The following is a 20361-nucleotide window of genomic DNA, read 5'->3' on the forward strand; positions in this document are numbered from 1 at the left end:
TTTAAAGTCTACAACAATAGTTCCTCTGGACCCAAACAGGTCAGCCTTAAAAAGAGCTATTTATAAATCAGTTTGTTCATAAATTCAAAATGTCATGAAGGAGGGTTTCAGCTTGTTCTTCCTAGATAAATTCTTACCAAATAAGAATTATATGAGTTTTTTAAGTTTTAAAGCCAGATATAGGGTTTTATTTGTTTTGGGGGGGTTTTTTGTTTGTTTGTTTTTTTCCTGGCTAATTAGCAGTCATTTTTTTTCCCCCAAGATAGAGCAGCTGTTTACCTTGAAAAATTGTTGAGGTCAGTTTTTCCTCTTTACTGATCCCCACAAGCCTCTTAGGAATCTCTTCTTGAGTATCTTTCTGCTCACTCTGATGATATGGTGATTCCACAACTCATCTAAGGCTGCCTCCCAACTTTCATTAGAACTTTACAATGCTTAGTTTTTATTTTTTTCAAATTATTTTCCAGTTATTCCTGAATTAGCTCATGTTACTAGGAATCTAAGATTGAAGTATTCTCCTAGCCACACATTTCAAAAGTTGTTTGTTTATGTCGCTTTCTTTTTTCTCTTGTTGGCCAGTTGCACAGGCCCAGAAATTTTCATGTTATACATACCTGTCTTTGTTCTTATGCCCTCTTCCTGTTATTGAACAGTTTATCATATTTACATAGTTCTATTTTGTTTTTTAATCTTTTGATATCTCTTTCATTTCATTCATAATCTAGATACCTTGTTTTACTAGGACTTCCAAGCAGTCTCATTGCTTTTGTATTTATTGCCCATTATGGGATTTATAATATTCAAAATATCTCAAAGTAAGCACCAAACCAGAAGACTAAACATCATTACAGATGACAGAGACTAAGATGATTATGACAGCTAATAGTTTCTAATTAGCAGTAACTGATGGGACTGATGTGCTTTGATTTCTATTGTAACTTTGTGTGCCTATTATGAAATTTTTTCATGCAAAAATTTATTATCAGGGGCATATTTATTTATAAGGCATTGAAACTATAAGTAATAAATAAAGAAGTATAAGATGTGGTCCCTGCCATGATAAGATTCTTTTTTAATTAAAGAAAACATTATAACACATTAGAATAGTCAAATGCCCATATATATGTGTCCTTCACAAATACGTGTTTGAAAAATTGAGACAAGAAAGCAATCACTATGGGTCTTTGTTGTTATCTCCTCTAGCAGAGGGCCAGATTTGAACTTGGCCCTGAAGGGAAAGAACATAATGGACAAGTTTTGAAAAATAACTTTGCCAGGTGCAATGGCACATTGCCAGTAATCCCAGCAACTTGGGAGGTGAGGCTGGAGGATAGTAAGTTTGAGGCCAGCTTCAGCAACTTAGTGAAACCCTGTCTAAAAATAAAAATATGAAAAGGACTGGGGATGTAGCTCAGTGGTAAAGCACCCCAGGGTTCAACCCAGAAGAGTAATAGATAATAATAGTTTTTATTAAGATAGAATTAATTCCTTTGTTGTAACATAACATATAAATCATTCCTGTTGACTTGATTTCTTGATTTCACTTCCTTGCTACTCTTTCCTGGACTCTGTGGTTTATTGCTTTTCCTTAGATACTGACTAGATACGAAAGATCATAGCTTCTGATCTATCTGCATTTCCCCCCAGTCATCAGTTCACTTAAACCATTATCAGTTTTATTGAGGAGAATCTTCTGCATCCTCATTTTACCTAAATTGCTTTGCACACTCTCCCTGCATCCCACCCCAATCTGTTCATATAATTCATATCATAGAACATTTAAAAATGTGCAGTTTGGGGGGATGGACGTAGAGAGGACTTTTTAGGAAAGCAACCCTTCTTTTTCAGAATTTTTTGGGATGTGGGTTCACTGCTGGAGATTGAACCCAGGGCTTTCTGCATGATAAGCATGCACTCTACCAAAAAGCTACAGCAACTATTTCTTGAACAATCTCTTATTTCAGTTATCTCAGTTCATTCACCTTTTCCTCTTAAATCTTATCTTTCAACCCTTAAATTGTATTCAAGGCTTTCTTATAGCCTTTTTATCAGTTCAATTTATCTCTTTGTGTTTCTTATATCTTAAAGGTACAATATACTAGTTTCTGTATTTTATAACTGTGTTATATTTTCATCTTAGGTGCTTTGGTTTGCATTTTATTTAACTCCATTGTTATCTTACTAACGGAAATACATTAACTTTTTGTTTTAGTTGTTCTTCCTAACCTAAAATCAGAAGATACACCATGCCTTCTATCTATAGATCTATTTCATGTTTTGGTAAGTGTTTAATTAAAAAAAAAAAAAATCCCCTTATTGGGGATTGAACCCGGGGTCTCAAGCATGCTAGGCACGTATTTATAAGAAAAAAAAAATATTTTTAAGTCACCAAATTTCTAATTTTATGTTTTCCTCTTTCAAATTTATGCTCTTTGTTCAAGATTATAAATTATTGGTGTTCCAATGGGATATTACTCAGCCATAAAGAAGAATGAAATTATGGCATAAGCCAGTAAATGGATGGAATTGGAGAATATCATGCTAAGTGAAATAAGCCAGTTCCAAAAAACCAAAGGCAAAATATTCTCTCTGATATGTGGTTGCTAACCTACAACAATGGAGAGGAAGCTTAGAAGTTCTTTGGACTAAACAAAAAGGGAATGAAGGGAAGGGAGGAGGGATGGTAATAAGAAAGACAGTACAATGAATCAGACATATCTTTTCTAGCCTTGTATATAAATATATGATCAATGTAACTCCACATCATGTACAACCACAATAATGGGATCCTAATTGGAACAGATTATACTTATTCTATGTATAATATTTCAAAATATACTTTACTGTCATGAAAAAAATAAATTATTGGTATTAAACCTAAGTTTAATAACCTGTTAAGTTTGTTCTCTTATGCATTCTGCTTATAAGTAAATATACATTTGACTGAAACCATCAAAACCACTTTAAAAATGAAAGTACATTTGTATTTTACTTTGTAATTAGTCTTATTGGTTATATTAGTTTATATTTATTCAAACAAACTTTTACTAAATCTGTATTATGCTTCCTTTCTCTCCCCTCTTTTTTTTTGTGGGGGGATGGCGGGAGCTGGGGATTGAACTCAGGGGCACTTGACTACTGAACCACATCCCCAGCTTTATTTTTTTTGTATTTTATTTAAAGACAGGGTCTCACTGAGTTGCTTAGCACATTGCTTTTGCTGAGACCAGCTTTGAAGTCATGGCTCTCCTGCCACAGTCTCCCAAGCCGTTGGGATTATAAGCATGCATTACCGTGCCCCGCCTCTCTTCCCTCTTCTTTTAACTTTTTTTTTAATTATTATTATTATAAGCAGTGAATGACAGGATGAGCTATCTTTAAAAATCGTTCTTTAGTGATAAGGATCAGGCCATAGGTGCATTTAGTCTTTCCCAAAACATCTGTGGACAGATGGCAACTAGATTGTGAGTTTCTTGCAAAACTTTTCCATCCTTGTGATGATCTCATTTCTTTAAAAACCAAGTTCTATAAAGGAAGCAGTGGTGAGGTTGGGAGCATGGACTTTGCAGTTATAGGGTTAACCAGCATCCCCTACCCCCATCCCCACCCTCACCACCATTCCTCTAGGCCTCTACTGGATGATTGTCAACCCTGACTCTTTTGAAGTCTCCTGGAAAAATTTGGAAAGAATGCTGATAATTGGATCCTATCCCCAGAGATTCAGATTTGGTTGAACTGGGTTGAAAGTGTAACAGTTCTCCAAGTGATTATCATGTTGAATCATCTGTTGAACCACACAGTTAACCACTACCTAGAACACAAATGAGTGGACTCAGAAAAGGGATAATATTTGCAGATGACCTTTGTCTTCCATTTATAGTACATTATAATCTAAGATATTCTGTTGAATAACTAGAAGAAAAAGTGGTCATTTTAAAAATAAACATACCACAAACAGTGCAGCATCCATAGCCCTTTGCATTTAATTATGAGATTAATCTGTGTTGGTCTTTTGTTGTTACCCACGTTGATGCCCATTTTTCTCTCATAGGTAGGTGCTGTGTTAGCATTCCCATCCTTGTACTGGGATGACGCTGTTGATCTACAACCTTCATCAATTAGTTCTTCCTATAACCACCTTTATCTCTTCCATTTGATCACCATGGCACACATGCTTCAGATACTTCTTACGATAGACACAGGTAAATCTCTCATCGGGTTGCTCTAAATGTTAATTTATAAATAACATTTTCCTGTGTTCTACTGGCAAATTTAAGTATGCTTATAGTTAATCATATTTCTAAGTAGTCTGTTATATCTTTTATTGAATGATTATTCATCTATTTCTTTACAGATGCCATTTAAACATACAAAGGTAGAATAAGTATGAAAAGGATTATTACCTGAAGATACTTGATTGCCTAATTTGTAGCTATTCTGCAGATATTCAGAGACCATTTAAATCTACTCCCCCACCCCTCCAATTTCTCATTTTCATGGTCTCTCCAAGGTTTCTCTCTACCTCAGTAGTCCTGTCCATGAAACTATTCTTTTTTCCTCCAACTAGAATGGGTGGTATTTTGTTCACTTTGTAGTATACACCATATACTCCTGTTTTGTAGTTATTTGCGATTATAGCTTATTATTGTTTCCCTGCTTTTTCTTTCTCCCTACTTCTCCATCGTCAGTTTCCTAATGGAAGAGAACAATCAAACTCGAAAATCTTTCCTGTTATCAAGTGTCTAGCAACCTTTGTTATACTGAATAAATACTCGTTGGTTTTTGAATGAATGTGCAATTGAGGATACATGAGTAATGCAACAGTATGAAATTATAATTATCCTTTCAGAGTCTGATCTTCAATAGAAAATGAAGTTTGGTTTTAGCTAGAAGTGACCAGTAAGGGCTACTGAAAGTTCAGATAAGTTAGAAGACAAACAAATAATTAAAGTGATATTAGAATAAAAATTAGCACATGTGAATTTACCCTTTGGTCCACCAATTCCACTTCTAAGAATCTATCGCATGCAGTAGTGGTGCATGCCTATAGTCCTAGCTACTGGAGAGGCTGAAAAAAGAGATTCTCCTGAGCCCAGAAGTTCAAGGCCAACCTGTGCAGCAGGCTGTCTTGGGGGGGGGGGGGGGGGGAAGAATCCATCCCCAAGCTTCTCTAGGGCAAAAATATGAAATGACATAAGTATAACATTATTCATAGTATTATTATTTAGAATAACAAAAAGCCAGAAACAATGAAGCTATCCATCAATGGGTGAATAATCTGTGTATATCCATATATGGATGTGCTATGCAGCTATAGATAGAAGTGAATGAAACCTGTTTATGTGAAGTGATATCTTGTGTTTATTATTAAGTGAAGAAAAAATTGGAAAACATTGGCAATAGTACACAGTTCCCTCATGTAGGGTATTTTATGTGTTTATATGCTTATGTATATTTATATTTGCCTATGATTTTTATAAAAGAAACAATAGAAACTAAAAAAGGTTGCCTCAAGGGTAAGATAAAAGACACAGGAATTTGAGCAAAGATTCCAATGAATATTCTTTTTAGTTTGATTTTAAAGCCCTGTAAGTGCTTTATTTAACTAAAAAGTAATAAAATAGGGGGAAATAATTTTTAAAATTTGAAAATAACAAATGAAATTTTATGAAGCATATCAAGAAAATGATTACTTCACATGACTTTAAAACTTAGTATTTTATCTGCACTTGCACTGGAATATACTCTCACAACAAAAGAAATATGCTTCCCCTAGATATTAAATTGGATTTATATTAATGGTATTGTTCATAATTAGTGTTTTGTTATTTTGAAATTATTATAGGTAATTTTTAGGATAAAACAAATTAACATCATTGAGAACCAAGAGTTTGAGTACACAGCAGAAGAGAAATGAGTAAAAATCAGAACAGCAAAGCAAACTCCAATAATATTTCAATCAAATCCCAGCAAGTTATTTTGTGGATATGGACAAAGGATTCTAAAGTTTATATGGAGAGATGAAAGACCCAGAATAGGCAACTCGGTATTGAAGAAGAACAAAAACGTTGGAAGGCTGACAATACCCTATTCAAAAATTCTTACTTGTTGATAGGAGTGCAAAATGGTACAGTCATTTTGGAAGATAGTTTATCAGTTTCTTACAAAACTAAGTATTCTTATCATTTGATCCAGCCACTATGTCCCTTGTTATCTACCAAATAATTGAAAACGTATATCTACACAAAAACCTGTACATGGTGTTTATAGCAGGTTTTTGTTTATTCATAATTGACTTGAAAGCAACCAAGATGACTTTTGGTGGGTGAATGACAAATTGTGGTTCATCCAGACAACAAATATTATTTAGTGCTAAAAAGAAATATGAACTATCAAGCCATGAAAATATATAAAGAATCATATACAAAGTGAAAGAAGCCAATCTGAAAAGGAAACATACTGTATGACTCCAACCACATGACACTTTAGAAAAGAAAAAATATGAAGACGGTAAAAACATAAGTGGTTGCCAGGGGTAATGGAGGAGGAGATGAAATAGATGGGACACAATGAATTTTTAAGGCAGTGAAACTAGTTAGTACAATAAAATACTACAATGATGGATGCATGTATGTTTGTACCAACCAAGAATGAACCCTATTATAAACTATGGACTTTGGGTCGTAATGATGTTTCAATGTAGGTTCATGAATTATAAAATATGTACTATTCGAATGCTGGATTTAAAAATATATGTATTATATATATATATATATATTTTTTTTTTTAAGTTGTAGTTGGACACAATACATTTATTTTATTTGTTTATTTTTATGTGGTGCTAAGAATCGAGCCCAAGGCCTCACATGTGCTAGGCAAGCACTCTACCGCTAAGCCACAACCCCAGCCCTAGTGCTGGATGTTAATATTGAGGAAGATTGTGTATAGCAACAAGGTGGTTTATAAGAATTCTCTGTATTTGCTGCTCAATTTTGCTGTAACCTAAAATTACTCTAAAAAATTTAAAATACTCATCTTGTTACATGAATACATTTATCAAACTCATCAAGTAGCTTACTTAATATTTGCAATTAATCATAAGTAAAATTTTCTTCAAATACCCCCTCGCCCAAAAAAAAGAAAACAAGGAAAAAAAACTTACACAAACATTGGACTCTTTTTTTCTTCTTCTTCTTTTTGGTGCAGAGTTGAACCCAAGGCTTTAGGTATACTAAGTACATACTCTACCACTTAACTATACTCCCAGCCCCAAACTCTTAATATTTGAATTGAGGAAAATCAATATGAATTTATAATATGTTTTCCACTTTTTAAAAATAAAGTGTATACCTCTTAAAAAGATCTTATTTGGAAAATGAAAAGATCTACCAATATTCAAGACAGATAAGACAAAATCATTTGGGGTAATTTTTAATTGGATCTTTCAAATGAATGAATGCAGAAGCAAAATAATTTTTTAACTTTTTTTTTTTTTTTTTAGTTGTAGGTAGACACAATACCTTTATTTTATTTGTTTTATTTTTATGTGGTGCCAGGGATCAAACCCAATGCCCCACACATGCTAGGCAAGCGCTCTACCACTGAGCCACAACCCCAGCCACACAGCAAAAGCATTTTTAGAACAACAGAGTACTAGCCCAGGCATAGTAGTACACACATGTAATCCTCACAACTCAGGAGGCTGAGGCTGAGGCTGAGGCAGAAGCATTGCAAATTCAAGGCCAGCCTCAGCAATTTAGCAAGGCCCTAAGCAATTTATCAAGGCCCTGTCTTAAAAGAAAAAGTTAAAAAGTGCTGGGAACTGCCAGGTGTGCTGAGGCAAGAGGATCACAAGTTTAAAGCCAGCGTCAGCAACAGCAAGGCACTAAGCAACTCAGTGAGAACCCTGTCTCTAACAAAATACAAAAAAAAAAAAAAAGTGCTGGGAACGCAGCTCAGTCCTAAAGTGCTCCTGGGTTCAATCCCCAGTAACAAAATAATAAAAATAGAGCACTATTCAAATGTGCTATAACCATCCTCATCCCTCAAGCAAACTCCAAGGTAGGCATTTTAATCTCTATTTTAAATACAAGAAAACTGAAGTTTGAGAACTTAGTGACTTATTCAGATCCTTAAAGTAAGAAGCAAAGTTGGCAGTTACTGGAAAGGTTTTGGAACCTTGAAATTGAGATGCAATTTATAAACTAGATAGCCAATTCACAGATTAATCTTGGATTATTTCTTTTTTCAGGCCTCCCCCTCGCTCAGGTTGAAGAAGATAGTGAAGAAGCTCGTTCTGCATCTTCTTTCTTTGCAGAAGTTTCACATTATACAAACGGGTGAGTAACGTTCCATTGTCTAGTCTACTTAGATAATGTTTTAATAATTCTATGTCTTTGTTCAGTTATTTGGCATATAACATTTTTTGGTATCGGGGATTGAATCTAGGGGTGGTTAACCCCTGAGTCAGTATCTTGCTAAGTTGCTTTGGACCTCACTAAGTTGCTGAGACTGGCCTTGAGCTTGCAATCTTCCTGCCTCAGCTGAGATTACAAGTGTGTGCCAACACGCCCAGCTGGTACTATAACTTTTAAACCATTTTAATTCCAATTTTTAAAAATCAGTTAAGAGCATTTCATATTTGACTTTGCTAATAGGATAGGCTTATCCTGTGGGGGAATGGGGCTTATTTTGATGATTTTACCTTAAAGTTGTAAAATAGTACAGTATTAGGTTGGAATATTAGCTACTTTTTTATTTCTGAGACAGAAAGAAGTTCACATCTTTACCCTCATTCTGGGAATGTAGATAAAAGATGACAGAATTGTAACTAATAGCAGAATTTAGAATTTTAAGTAAATACAGAAAATAGAAAGCAGGGTGTCCTTTCACAGTGAGCTATATAGCTGATGTGCTTATCAGTAAATATATTTCCTATATTTTGGCATTTATATTTCAATATGCATATACATACAATTATATAAATAATATACAATTATATAATGTATAATTCCAAAATTATGTACCTCTAACCTCTATATAGAGGTGAAAACAAAAAAATATAATTGGCATGCTTGTTAAATTTCATCTATTGCCAGGTTCTCCTCTTTTGTTTTTATCTTCTTCACCAGTCTTCTTCTCCCCCCCCACCCCTGTTTTTTAAGTTAATAGACTTTTTTTTTTAGAGGCCTTTTAAGTTTACAGAAAAACTGAGCAGAAAGTATATAAAGTGTTCCTATTTATTCCCTCCCATCCCCCTCATCTTTCATTATTGTGATATATTTGTTAAAAATAATGAACCAATGTTAGTACATTTTTATTAACAAAAGTTCATAGTTTACATTAAACTCACTCTGCTGTACCATTACAGTATAATATAGAATGGTTTCATTGCCTATAAATCATTTGTCAATTGTAATACAGAAGCCAGAAAAATATTATTTCTTTAGTGAAACTAGTTGCTTCAATTAGTTATTGAGAAATTTTTTTCTCCATATTTCATTACAAGAATTTTTTATCTCAGAAATTTTTTATCAGCTTTGGCAACTTTTATATTGAATGGATAACTATTGTGAGAGTCAAGATTTTTTGAGGTGGATTTTCTTATTGCAATTTTGTTTTGTTTATCTCCACCTAGGAAAGAAGAGAGCAGCTCTATGCTTTAAAAATCTACATGGTAAAGATACAAGAGTTGGGTTTTCTTTAGGAAATGTAAACACTGAAGCTATTAACTTGCTAAGTGTTTTATTTTAAATGTTTAAAAATTAAATGGGTAATAAACTATTAAAACTATTTAAATGTTTGTATTTTTAACAAGGGATATGTTTAAAATTTGTAGGTTTGTTCTAATAAGTATTCTCTCCTATTATGGAATTATTGTCTCTAGATGCATTGGATGTGATATTCCTGGCTGGTATTTGTGGGTCTCCTTGAAGAATGGAATCACCCCGTACCTTCGTTGTGCTGCATTGTTTTTCCACTATTTACTAGGGGTAACTCCACCTGAAGAACTGCTTACCAGTAAGTAGAAGAATGAAATCACAAAGTAGAAAATGGAGACTTTTTTTGTTCTTATATTCAAGCTCAAGAATACAAGGTTACAGTGGTGGTGCACACTTATAATCCCAGCAACTCTGGAGGCTGAGGCATGAGGATCGAGAGTTCAAGCCAGCTTCAGCATATTAGCGAGGCACTTAGCAACTCAGGGAGACCCTGTCTTTAAATAAATATAAGAGGGGCTGGGGATATGGCTCAAGCAGTAGCACGCTCTCCTGGCATGCGTGCGGCCCAGGTTCAATCCTCAGCACCACATACAAAACAAAGATGTTGTGTCCGCCTAAAAACTAAAACCTAAAAATAAATAAATAAAAGAAAAGCCTGGGGACATGGCTTAGTTGTTAAGTGCACCCTGGGTTCAATCCCCTGTACCAAAAAAAAAATAATAATACAAGGTTAGAACAGGCAAAACCATTTTCCCACGCCCTACATCTTCAATCTGTATTCACTCTTATCTGCCACTTCTCTGATGTAGGTTAAAATTGAAGCCAAATTTTAATCTGCATTGTAGATAACACTCATAATCTTACAGAACCTACTTCTGGTTTCTATTAATTTATAGTTTATGGGCTTGAGTTTATAAAATACCTGCATGCAGAATATAACTGATGGATATATAGGAAATTAGAGACATTGGTGCCTTCAGGGAAGAGAACTATTTGGCTAGGTTGAAGGAAGACTTTATTATATATTGTTATTTGAATTTTGAACATATGACTGTATTTTAAATGCTGCTGGGCAAAGCATGCTAGAACCAACCAAAATCACATATATTTAAGCAACAGGTCATTTCTTTCTTATTTACTTGTCTCTATATCAAGACCAAAATAGAGCTTTCCTTATGGCTTTGTATGTTTAAAAAAAAAAAAAAACAGAACTTTTACATGATTTTGAAAGAGTCACCAAAATTGTTCTGAAATTCTTTTTTTCCTTTGAGAATATATTAACCATGTCATGTTTACTAGATATCAACATTCTTTGTCTTGATTCAGTTCACTAAGGAATCTCTTTTTAAGGTCAAGGTTTATCATGATTTAATATAAAATAGAATGCCACTTTCCAAAGTAATTACCAATACAGATCTATTGCTTGCACACATACAAAAGTCATGTATTTATTTAATAGGTGCAATAGAAAATAAAGTCCTTTCTTTTATTGGGAGGTTGCCAGACAAACAAACAAACATAAATATGTATAATATAATGTCTAATGGTGATAGTGCAAAGAAAAATAAAACAAAAATAGAGAGTTCTGGGGCCAGAGTGGAAAGTCTTTATGATAGATGGTCATGGAAGGCTTCTCTCTGAGGAGAAATTGAACAACAAGCTACACAGATGGGTTTGAGCTGGACAAGTAATTGAAAAGTATTCTTAAGCAGAAGAAAAAATAAATACAAGGGCTTTTCTTAGCATAGAGAACAGAAAGTCATTGTATGGCTGAAAATGAATAGAGAGAAAGAAGGTAGCTATTTAAGAAGCTTCTAGGTGCATGCACATCACCTAGGATCTTATGCCACAATAAGGACTTCATATTTTATAGTAAGTGTGGTGGTTAGGTATTGGCACTATCTGATCAGAAGAGTGAATCAATTAGATTTATGTTGTAAAATGAAAACTGTGGCTTGCCACCCAGTTTTATAAAGTACAAAATGTACTCTATTTAGAATATAGAAATGAGCATAAACAACAAGGAAACTATTAACAGTTTGACCAGGTAAGAATGATGTACTTACTATATGTATGTTTTATTCCCTTGCAGATTCTGGAGAAGGAGAATACACTGCACTATGTAGCTATCTATCTTTACCCACAAATTTGTTCCTGCTTTTCCAGGAATATTGGGATACTATACAGCCCTTGCTCCAGAGGTACTATGGGGGTAAAATGTCATTGTTGGGTTCCTGTCCAATTTGAAAATTTTAAATTAAAGTTATTTGCTAAGCTTTCAGGTTGATTAGCATTGATTGAATTAGATTCCTGATTCACACACTTAAGGAGTTGTGTATAAGACCAATACCTCTGGACGGATAGAATTTCTGCTTGCTCCACCATGGCTATCATCCATTCATTTTACTTATTTTATCCACTTATGTCTCATTCAAGTTTTAAAATATTGAATGGAGGGGCTGCTTCATATATAAAATTCACAAGAATCAAAAAAACCCAAATTGGGACTATATCCAAAACAGTAGCACATCTCATGTAGGAACACGTATCTCAGGAAGTTATGTGAGGAGAGAAGGAAAGTCTCTCTTTCAGGAAACTTTCTACTTCATTATTTACTTGATCTCCTGTTCTCAACTTCTTAACCTCCACTCTCCTTACTGTATTTTTGTATCATTTTCCATCATTTTTATAATCAGTTCTCACTGTTATTCTTATTTTATTTCCCTAACGATTTTCTTCAGTCTCCTCACTTTCCTTTTTCTTCCTCCCTTTTCTTTAACCAGTATCTTCCTTCATGCCTAGGTCAGGATTTCTATGAATGTCAGCCTCTGTCTCCTGTCACTTTTTCTTGCATGTTAGATTCTATGTATTAGGTTCTTTTCTTTTCTTCCTCATTTCTCATGAGGTATTCTGATCTCTGATGTGATGAAAATTATTTTAACAAATTAGTATCATGCTTTGTGTTGAGTGTAAGGACAGTAGATTGCACTAATTTTATTTAAGTTCATGGAGTTAGGTAAGTTTTTGACTTGCTAGTTTATAATCAAGTATTAAAATTTTGAACTCTGAAACAGAAAGTTCTTGCTTATTATGCCATTCCAGGACCTGCTTGCCTCATTCTTCTCTGTTTTGTAATGTAGGAGAATGACACCTGTAGGTCATGTTTCCCAGTCTCTCTTATTAGCTGGCTTTTGCCTGGATTTATCCAGGGGGAGACACAGGATATTGGAGGCCAGGAAGAAAAGAAAAGGAAGGTCATTTGGTAGATATTTAGGCTACCTGTCTGTCTTATTGGGGCATCTGTGGTAGTGGTACAGTTCTTCTCTGGCTCCAGTTCCCACCAAACAAACCTATTGTGATTCTAGTACCCACTGGTGACCCAAGTCCCTGGCCTCCAATATTACCACTGTTCCCTTTTGTTCCTCCAACCTGGGTTGAGGAATGATCTTAGGTTGCCTTGCTTTTTTGTTTTAAAATTGCTTACTCAACCCTTCCATCTTTTTTCTTTTCTTTTCAGCATTGCTGGGGATTAAACCCAGGACTTATGCATGCTTTGGAAGCACTGTACCATTGACTTGTATCCCCAACCCAAAATGTAAATCCTTAGGAAAGTCTGGAGATTGAACCTAGGGCCTCGTATAATAGGTACTGAGTTACATCCCCAGTCCCTACCACTTTTATTGCCACATTATATTGAATTCCCTCTTTTTTAAATGCTTAGAGTAGTTTTTGTTTTTCTAGTTAGACCTTAATTGATAAAACTTTTTAAAAAGGATTTAATAATAGAGTGGGCAAATAAATGGGAGGAAAAAATGGAGAAGAAAAGGAACAATTTGTAAGACAATCTTAGGAGGAACATGGAAAGGGACAGAGAGAGATAATGGCTCATTGATGAATATTGCACTGAACCTGTGGTAATCCATTCTTTTTTTCCCCTCTTGGCTCCACATAGGTGGTGTGCAGATTCTGTCTTACAGAGCTGTTTGAAGCAGAAAAGCACTGTGGTCAGGTTGGTTTTACTACTTCAGCCTTTTCACTCGATCCACATTATGTTTTCCAAAGTAATGGTAATTGATTTCTTGAGCATGCTTCTTAGTCTACTTTTTTTTTTTTTTAAGAGTAGGATTTTATTCAAGTGAGAAGAGTCAGAGCTCCCACAGGGCGAAAAGGGACCCAACAGGGGTTGCCCTAATCTGCCTTCTTTCATTCTTGCTCACTACATTATTTCCTGTGTATCTCTTAAGTCTTGGCCAGAAATCAGATTCTTTCTATGATTGTTTTTTCTTAGGGTAGTGACTCTTTCCCTCTTAAATCGTCAGTCTTCCAGCACCTATTGAGAGAATCATCCTTAAGCTAGTACATATTAAAAAGCAGAAGAAGTGGCATCTTGGAACTACTGGTATATTAAAATCATAGTGTAGTGGTTCTACTTCTTTTTCTTTGAGAATAAAGATAAAAATAAAACTATCTCCTCCCCCCTTTCCTGTCTATATGGTTAAAAAACTAATGTCTTCAACCCTCCTATCACCTCTATCAAAATCTACTTCTTCCTCAAGTATCAAATCAAATGCCATCTTCTTCATAAAACCTAATAGGTGCTCACATATACCCCATAACACCCTAAATCACTAAAAAGTAAACAAGGGTGAGAACTATATGTTCGTCTTCTTTGTATTTCTTCCAGGGTCAATCTAACAGATAGTGTCTACTTTTATTTGAATTGAATCACTAGAGGAATTGATCACAGAGGAATTGATCCCTAGCTCTAAGTACCAGCACTAGTACCATTTTTCTATGGAAAACAGAGATTGTGAGACAATGTACATTTGCCTCCTGTTTCTTATTTCCTCTCACTCCTGAACTCCTTTCAACTCCAGTGTAAATGTACATATGCCTCTTTCCCTTTGTAACCCAGCTTTAGTGAGTTAGTGATAATAGATCTAGCTCCTGTGCCTAGATCCAGCAGTATTTAAATCTCACTAAGAAAAGAAAGATCTCAGAATAGAGAAAAACAAAGATTTGTAAGATGAGTACATATTTTTGGACTGGTGATATCACACAATTTTTTTTTTTTATTTCAAGTCATTTTGTGCCTTTTAGATCTATTTCCCCATCATGGTAGTAAAATATTCTGGGAGATTTAAAAAAAGTTAAAACATACATATAGCCATTGGTCATGAGTAATTTATAATCTAGTTATGTACATAAAACTTGAGACACTATAACAAATTTAAAAATATGTATATGTGGTATATGCATACACACACATATTCAGTCCTCATCTGGTTAGGATTTATAACCAGATGTGTCTAATTTCAGTAACTGTGTTCTTATCTACTACTTTGTGTTCCCCTACTAGACAGGCTAAAACAATTTAGTCTTAGGAAATAGTGGAACTTGAGTTTAGAAACAAAGCCAGCTGATGAAAGACTTGGAATTCTAGATTAAGAAGTTTGAATTTAATCAACTCAATAGTTGGATTTCTTTTGGATTTCAAGTTTGGATCCTTTTATTATTTTAAAGATATTCTTACTTTTATCACCTTGGCCAACTTTTTTTTTTTAATATTTATTTTTTAGTTGTAGGCGGACACAATATATCTTTATTTCATTTTCATGTGATGCTGAGGATCGAACCCAGTGCCTCAGGCATGCTAGGCGAGCACTCTACCACTGAGCCACAACCCCAGCCCCACCTTGATCAACTTTCTTTTTTTTTTTTTTTTTTAGTAGTTGGACAGAATGCCTTTATTTGTTTATTTTTATGTGGTGTTAAGGATTGAACCCAGTGCCTCACACATGCTAGGCAAGTGCTCTGACACTGAGCTACAGCCCCAGCCCTCATCTTTTTAATGTTTTTTTAGTTGTAATGGACAATAGTACCTTTATTTTATTTATTTATTTTTATGTGGTACTGAGGATTAAACCCACTGCTTTACATATGCTAGCCACTGTAAGTGCCCTACCACTGAACCACAACCCCAGTACACCTTGGTCAACTTTTTATCTGAGCTTATTTACTCATAAATAAAATTGTCTTTTAAATTACATTTCTAGGTATCCTAGAAAAAGAAACAGTTTGATAGAGCTTCCTGATGACTACAGCTGTCTCCTAAATCAAGCTTCTCATTTCAGGTGAGAGAGGGAATATGTGTGAGTGTGGTGTGTCTGTGTGCACACATGCACATTTGTGTGTGTGTGTGTGTGTGTGTGTGTATGTATTTTAAATATTTTCCTAAGTTTGCAATTGGTCTATACTACCACCAACAAACTTAACTTTTTTCAAACTGACCACTGAGCTTCCTCCATAAAAGTGATTGTCATTTTTTTTAAATTGATATGAAATCCAAATAACATAATTATGATAAAGTATACAATTTAGTGGCTTCTAGTATATTCACAGTGTTGTACAACTCTCACCTCTGTCTAGTTTCAAAGCTTTTTCATCACTCCAAACACTTCCCATTCCCCTGTCTTCTGTTCCCTGGGAAACCTAATCTACTTTATGTCTCTCTCAATTTTCCTGCTGTGGATATATCATATAAAAGGAATGTTAAAGTGGTTCTAGGTGCTGCTTCTGCTTCTTCCTCCTCTTCTCCTTCTCTTTCTGTCTCTCTCTCACATTAATTTTATTGAAATAAGCATGTACACATTTTTTTTCCAATGACAAAATCCTGGGAAATTACATTTGAATATTTTTAGTGTAAGAAAATATTTCAAATTTTATCATCTAGAGAAACAAACAACAACAACAACAAAAAACTATAACCCCAAACTAGAAAACAAAATTTGGCCTCTCATTGTGATTTTTATGTAGAAGAAAGCAAGTCTAACTTTTTTCTTTTCTTTTTTTTTTTAATTTTTATTTTTTAGTTGTTGATAGGCCTTTATTTTTTTTTTTAATTTGTATGTGGTGCTGAGCAATGAACCCAGTGCCTCATACATGCTAGGCAAGTGTGCTACTGCTGAGCTACAGCCCCAGCCCCTAACTAACTTTATATATTCAGCATTTTTTGTGGCTTATCCAAGTTGTAGCATGTATCAGTAGTTTGTTCCTTTTTTCGCTCTGTAATATCCCATCATAGTATATATCCTGGTTTATTTATTTCTTCATCCATTGATGAGCATTCATTATATTTATGATGGTATTATTTTCCCCTTTCGACATTCATACAGTGTTTTTGTGAACACTCATGTACATGTTTCTGTATGGATACGTGCTTTATTTCTTTGGTGTATATACCTGGGAGTGGAATTTGCTAAGTCATATGGTAATTCTGTATTTAACTTTTTCAGGAACAGTCAAACTGTTTTCCACAGAGGCTGTACCATTTCACATTCTCGCCAGCAATGTATGAGACCTCATTTCTTCACATGCTTTTGTTTGTCCCTCTATGAACTACCAGTTAAATTTAAACTTATAATTCCATTTTCCATAGGACAGGGTTTCTTTGGCATACCCTGACACAAACAAGTTACACCAGAAAAATAAGCCTCCATCTCCATAACTCCCTGTCATGAGGCTGGGGGTAGGGAATGGGAGCTGCTACATAAAATACCAAAATATACCACTCCCCTGGTTGCTGCAAATATTCAGCTAGCCTTGAGTCCCAAAAGAGTTGCTTCAGATAGTTCTTCCTAGTTCAGTAGGTGGTTTATGGGAGGGACCAATATCTGGAGCTGCCTATCCCACCATATTTTGTAACTCTTCAAAATTTTTTTGTTAAGTTGTAAGAACCCTTTTTAAAAATAAAATCTTATGGGGGCTGGGGTTGTGGCTCAGTGGTAGAGTTCTCGTCTAGCACGTGCAAGGTGCTGAGGATCGAACTAATAAATAAATACAGGCATTGTGTCCAACTATAACTAAAAAAATATTTAAAAAATAAATAAAAATCTTATGGAAACCCATCATAACAGCAAAACAGATAATAGTATTATGACTCAGGGACAAGCCTGCTTGGATCTTGGAGAAAAAAAAATCCCCTTCATCATCTTTTGGAACCATGCCAGTGTCCCTTAAAACCTCTAAAGCAGTGGTTCTCAAATTTTGTTTTTTTCTTCTCTCCTTTCATTGATCGTTTCAAGTGAAAGAAGAACAGGGTGATAACAAAGATTGGTGAGAAGTAAAACAAAGTATACTCATTAGTAACATCATGTATGAATTACCTATTAGTTATTTTATAAGATAAATGATATTATTATATAAAGTTAGACCATAATTTTTATAGTTTTAAGATGTTTTATTATTTTACACTTTACTTGCAGTTTTTTTTTTTAAAGAGAGAGTGAGAGAGGAGAGAGAGTGTGAGAGAGAGAGAGAGAGAGAGAGAGAGAGAATTTTTAATATTTATTTTTTTAGTTCTCGGCAGACACAACATCTTTGTTGGTATGTGGTGCTGAGGATCGAACCCGGGCCGCACGCATGCCAGGCGAGCGCGCTACCGCTTGAGCCACATCCCCAGCCCCTACTTGCAGTTTTTTTAAAATATTTTTTTAGTTGTAGATGGACACAGTACCTTTATTTTATTTTATTTATTTATTTATTTTGTGATGCAGGGGATAGAACCCAGTGCCTCACACATGCTGGGCAAGCACTCTACCACTGAGCGACAGCCCGGGCCCAAGCCACAGCCCTGGCCCACAGTGATATTATTTAAATAACAAAATCAATGATCACCAATGAAATGTCAGTCACTGAATAGAGACTTGTATTCATATCTGCTTTAACTGTTGGAATATTTCATATTTGAATCACAGTGCATATATTTTTAAAATAATAAGCCAAAACTTCTCTAGATATAATTATGTATCCTTCTATCACATACCAAATTGATAATGATGACATAAAATTAATAGTAATTTGTTATTAAATGGCAAGATTCTCAGCAGCCTGAAAAATCAAAGTCTGTTCAAGTCTTACTGATGATGTACTAATATTGATTGCTGTATGGTATGAAATTAGCAGGGTTTAACTGTCCCAGTGGGGACTTGGGTATCCCATACTCCAGCCTCTGTTACCATAGAATTGGTCTTGATAACTCCCTTGCTAGTCAGCCAACTAAAGGAATAGTTGAGCCACTTTATTCTCATCCTTCAAAAAATTAGCTAGATAATTTCAAAGATTGCATACAGCTCTAAAATCCAGTGGTTCTCTTATTTTTTCCCCATATTTTATTGGTGCAGTATAGTTGTACATAATGATGGGATTTGTTGTTACTTATTTGTAATACATGCAATATAGTAATATAATTTGACTAATACCATTCCCCAGTGATTCTCCTATTCTTAGGGTTGCATTGCTACTAGAGAAGCCTAGTCAAAAGATACTATCTTTTTTTAAAAAATATTTATTTTTATGTGGTGCTGATGATCAAACCCAGGGCCTCGCACATGCTAGGCGAACGCTCTGCTGCTAAGCCACAACCTCAGCCCAAAAGATACTATCTTCCAAGTGTTAAAGGATATCAGATTGTTTCCTCTTAGGGGGAATCTTAGAAGAGTGTTAAGTCTTTAATCACAGTGAAGATGTTCCTGGATGATGTTGCCACTTACTGCTATCACCAGTTCCTGTTAAAACCAAACCCCATCTAGTACTGGAAGAATGCTGCTTAGTTAATATCCTTTACACATCCTTCCCCTGCCTTACCTTTTCATCTATAGGATGGCTGGTAACTAAGACTCAGCCATCCTGCTTTACAGGTGAAATAAGATTTGAGCTTTATCTAAAAAGAGTTTTAATTATATTCTGGGATACTTCACCCCCCCCCAAGAAGTTAAAACACCCCCCTCAACTTTAGGAGACAGAAATGGATTGCCTATGCACAGAGTTCCACTGGGTTTGATCCCCTGCACCACAAAAAAACAGAGTTCCTCTATTCCTGTGTAGACATGGTAGTTTTCTTATCTTGCTTGGGAAAGTTGGGATCAGAAAAGAAACTGTCAATACCCTTGGAGATTTTTTTTATTTTTTATGTGGTGCTGAGGATCAAACCCAGGTCCCTTCATGTACTAGGCAGGTGCTCTACCACAACCACAACCTCAGCCCCCACATTGGAGATTCTTTTGATGCTATTTATTCTACTCTAAGTGAATGTCTCCTTTAGTTGTATTTATTTATTTTTTTACTATCTAAATTAAGGATTCTTGATATATGTTTCCATTGTGTCCATATATCGCAGTGAGAAAGTATGGGAAACTCTTTTATTTCAAAGATAGCCATTTTTCCTCTTTTTGGAACATTATAGTAAGGCTCCTGCATACCACCAGGTAAAATGGTCAAGTTTCAAAGTACTACTTGGTTCATGTAAGTCATGTAAGTCAATTGTCACTTTTTCCTTCTTAAGACTTGCTATGCTTACTGAGTTGGAAGAGTGCATCAACTCAGTCATTTCAATCCTGAAGGTCCAATATTTCAAAGAGGAAAGTCTTTGGATCCTTACTGTAAAACATCATTTTTTTAAACTATTACACACAAGATCATATTCCTTCAACATTGGGGGCCCAACATAGGGCAGGTAGGTGACTATTAAATGAATACCAGATTCTATAAATGAGTCTTCACATCAAGGCATATTTAGTCCTAGATATTATGTGAATTATTAGGATACTATATATTTAATAATAGATTTTCTTACTGTGGA

General features: G+C 34.8%; 1 protein-coding gene across 3 annotated transcripts in view; it reads left to right on the forward strand.

Moving 5' to 3' along the window:
- The window catches only part of UBR1 (ubiquitin protein ligase E3 component n-recognin 1), a 147484-nt gene that overhangs the window by 121129 nt on the left and 5994 nt on the right, over positions 1 to 20361 (forward strand). For 2 of the 3 annotated variants that reach the window (XM_081291718.1, XM_081291717.1), the window contains exons 38-44: positions 2213 to 2280; positions 4052 to 4202; positions 8252 to 8339; positions 9887 to 10020; positions 11815 to 11923; positions 13675 to 13731; positions 15779 to 15856. In XM_081291718.1, coding sequence (XP_081147844.1) covers positions 2213 to 2280; positions 4052 to 4202; positions 8252 to 8339; positions 9887 to 10020; positions 11815 to 11923; positions 13675 to 13731; positions 15779 to 15856 — 685 coding nt within the window. The remainder of the gene's footprint in view (positions 1 to 2212; positions 2281 to 4051; positions 4203 to 8251; positions 8340 to 9886; positions 10021 to 11814; positions 11924 to 13674; positions 13732 to 15778; positions 15857 to 20361) is intronic. The other variant, XM_081291719.1, reaches the window with a different exon arrangement.

This window comes from Spermophilus citellus, assembly GCF_964194105.1.
Source record: "Spermophilus citellus genome assembly, chromosome: 4".
Taxonomy (NCBI): Eukaryota; Metazoa; Chordata; class Mammalia; order Rodentia; family Sciuridae; genus Spermophilus; species Spermophilus citellus.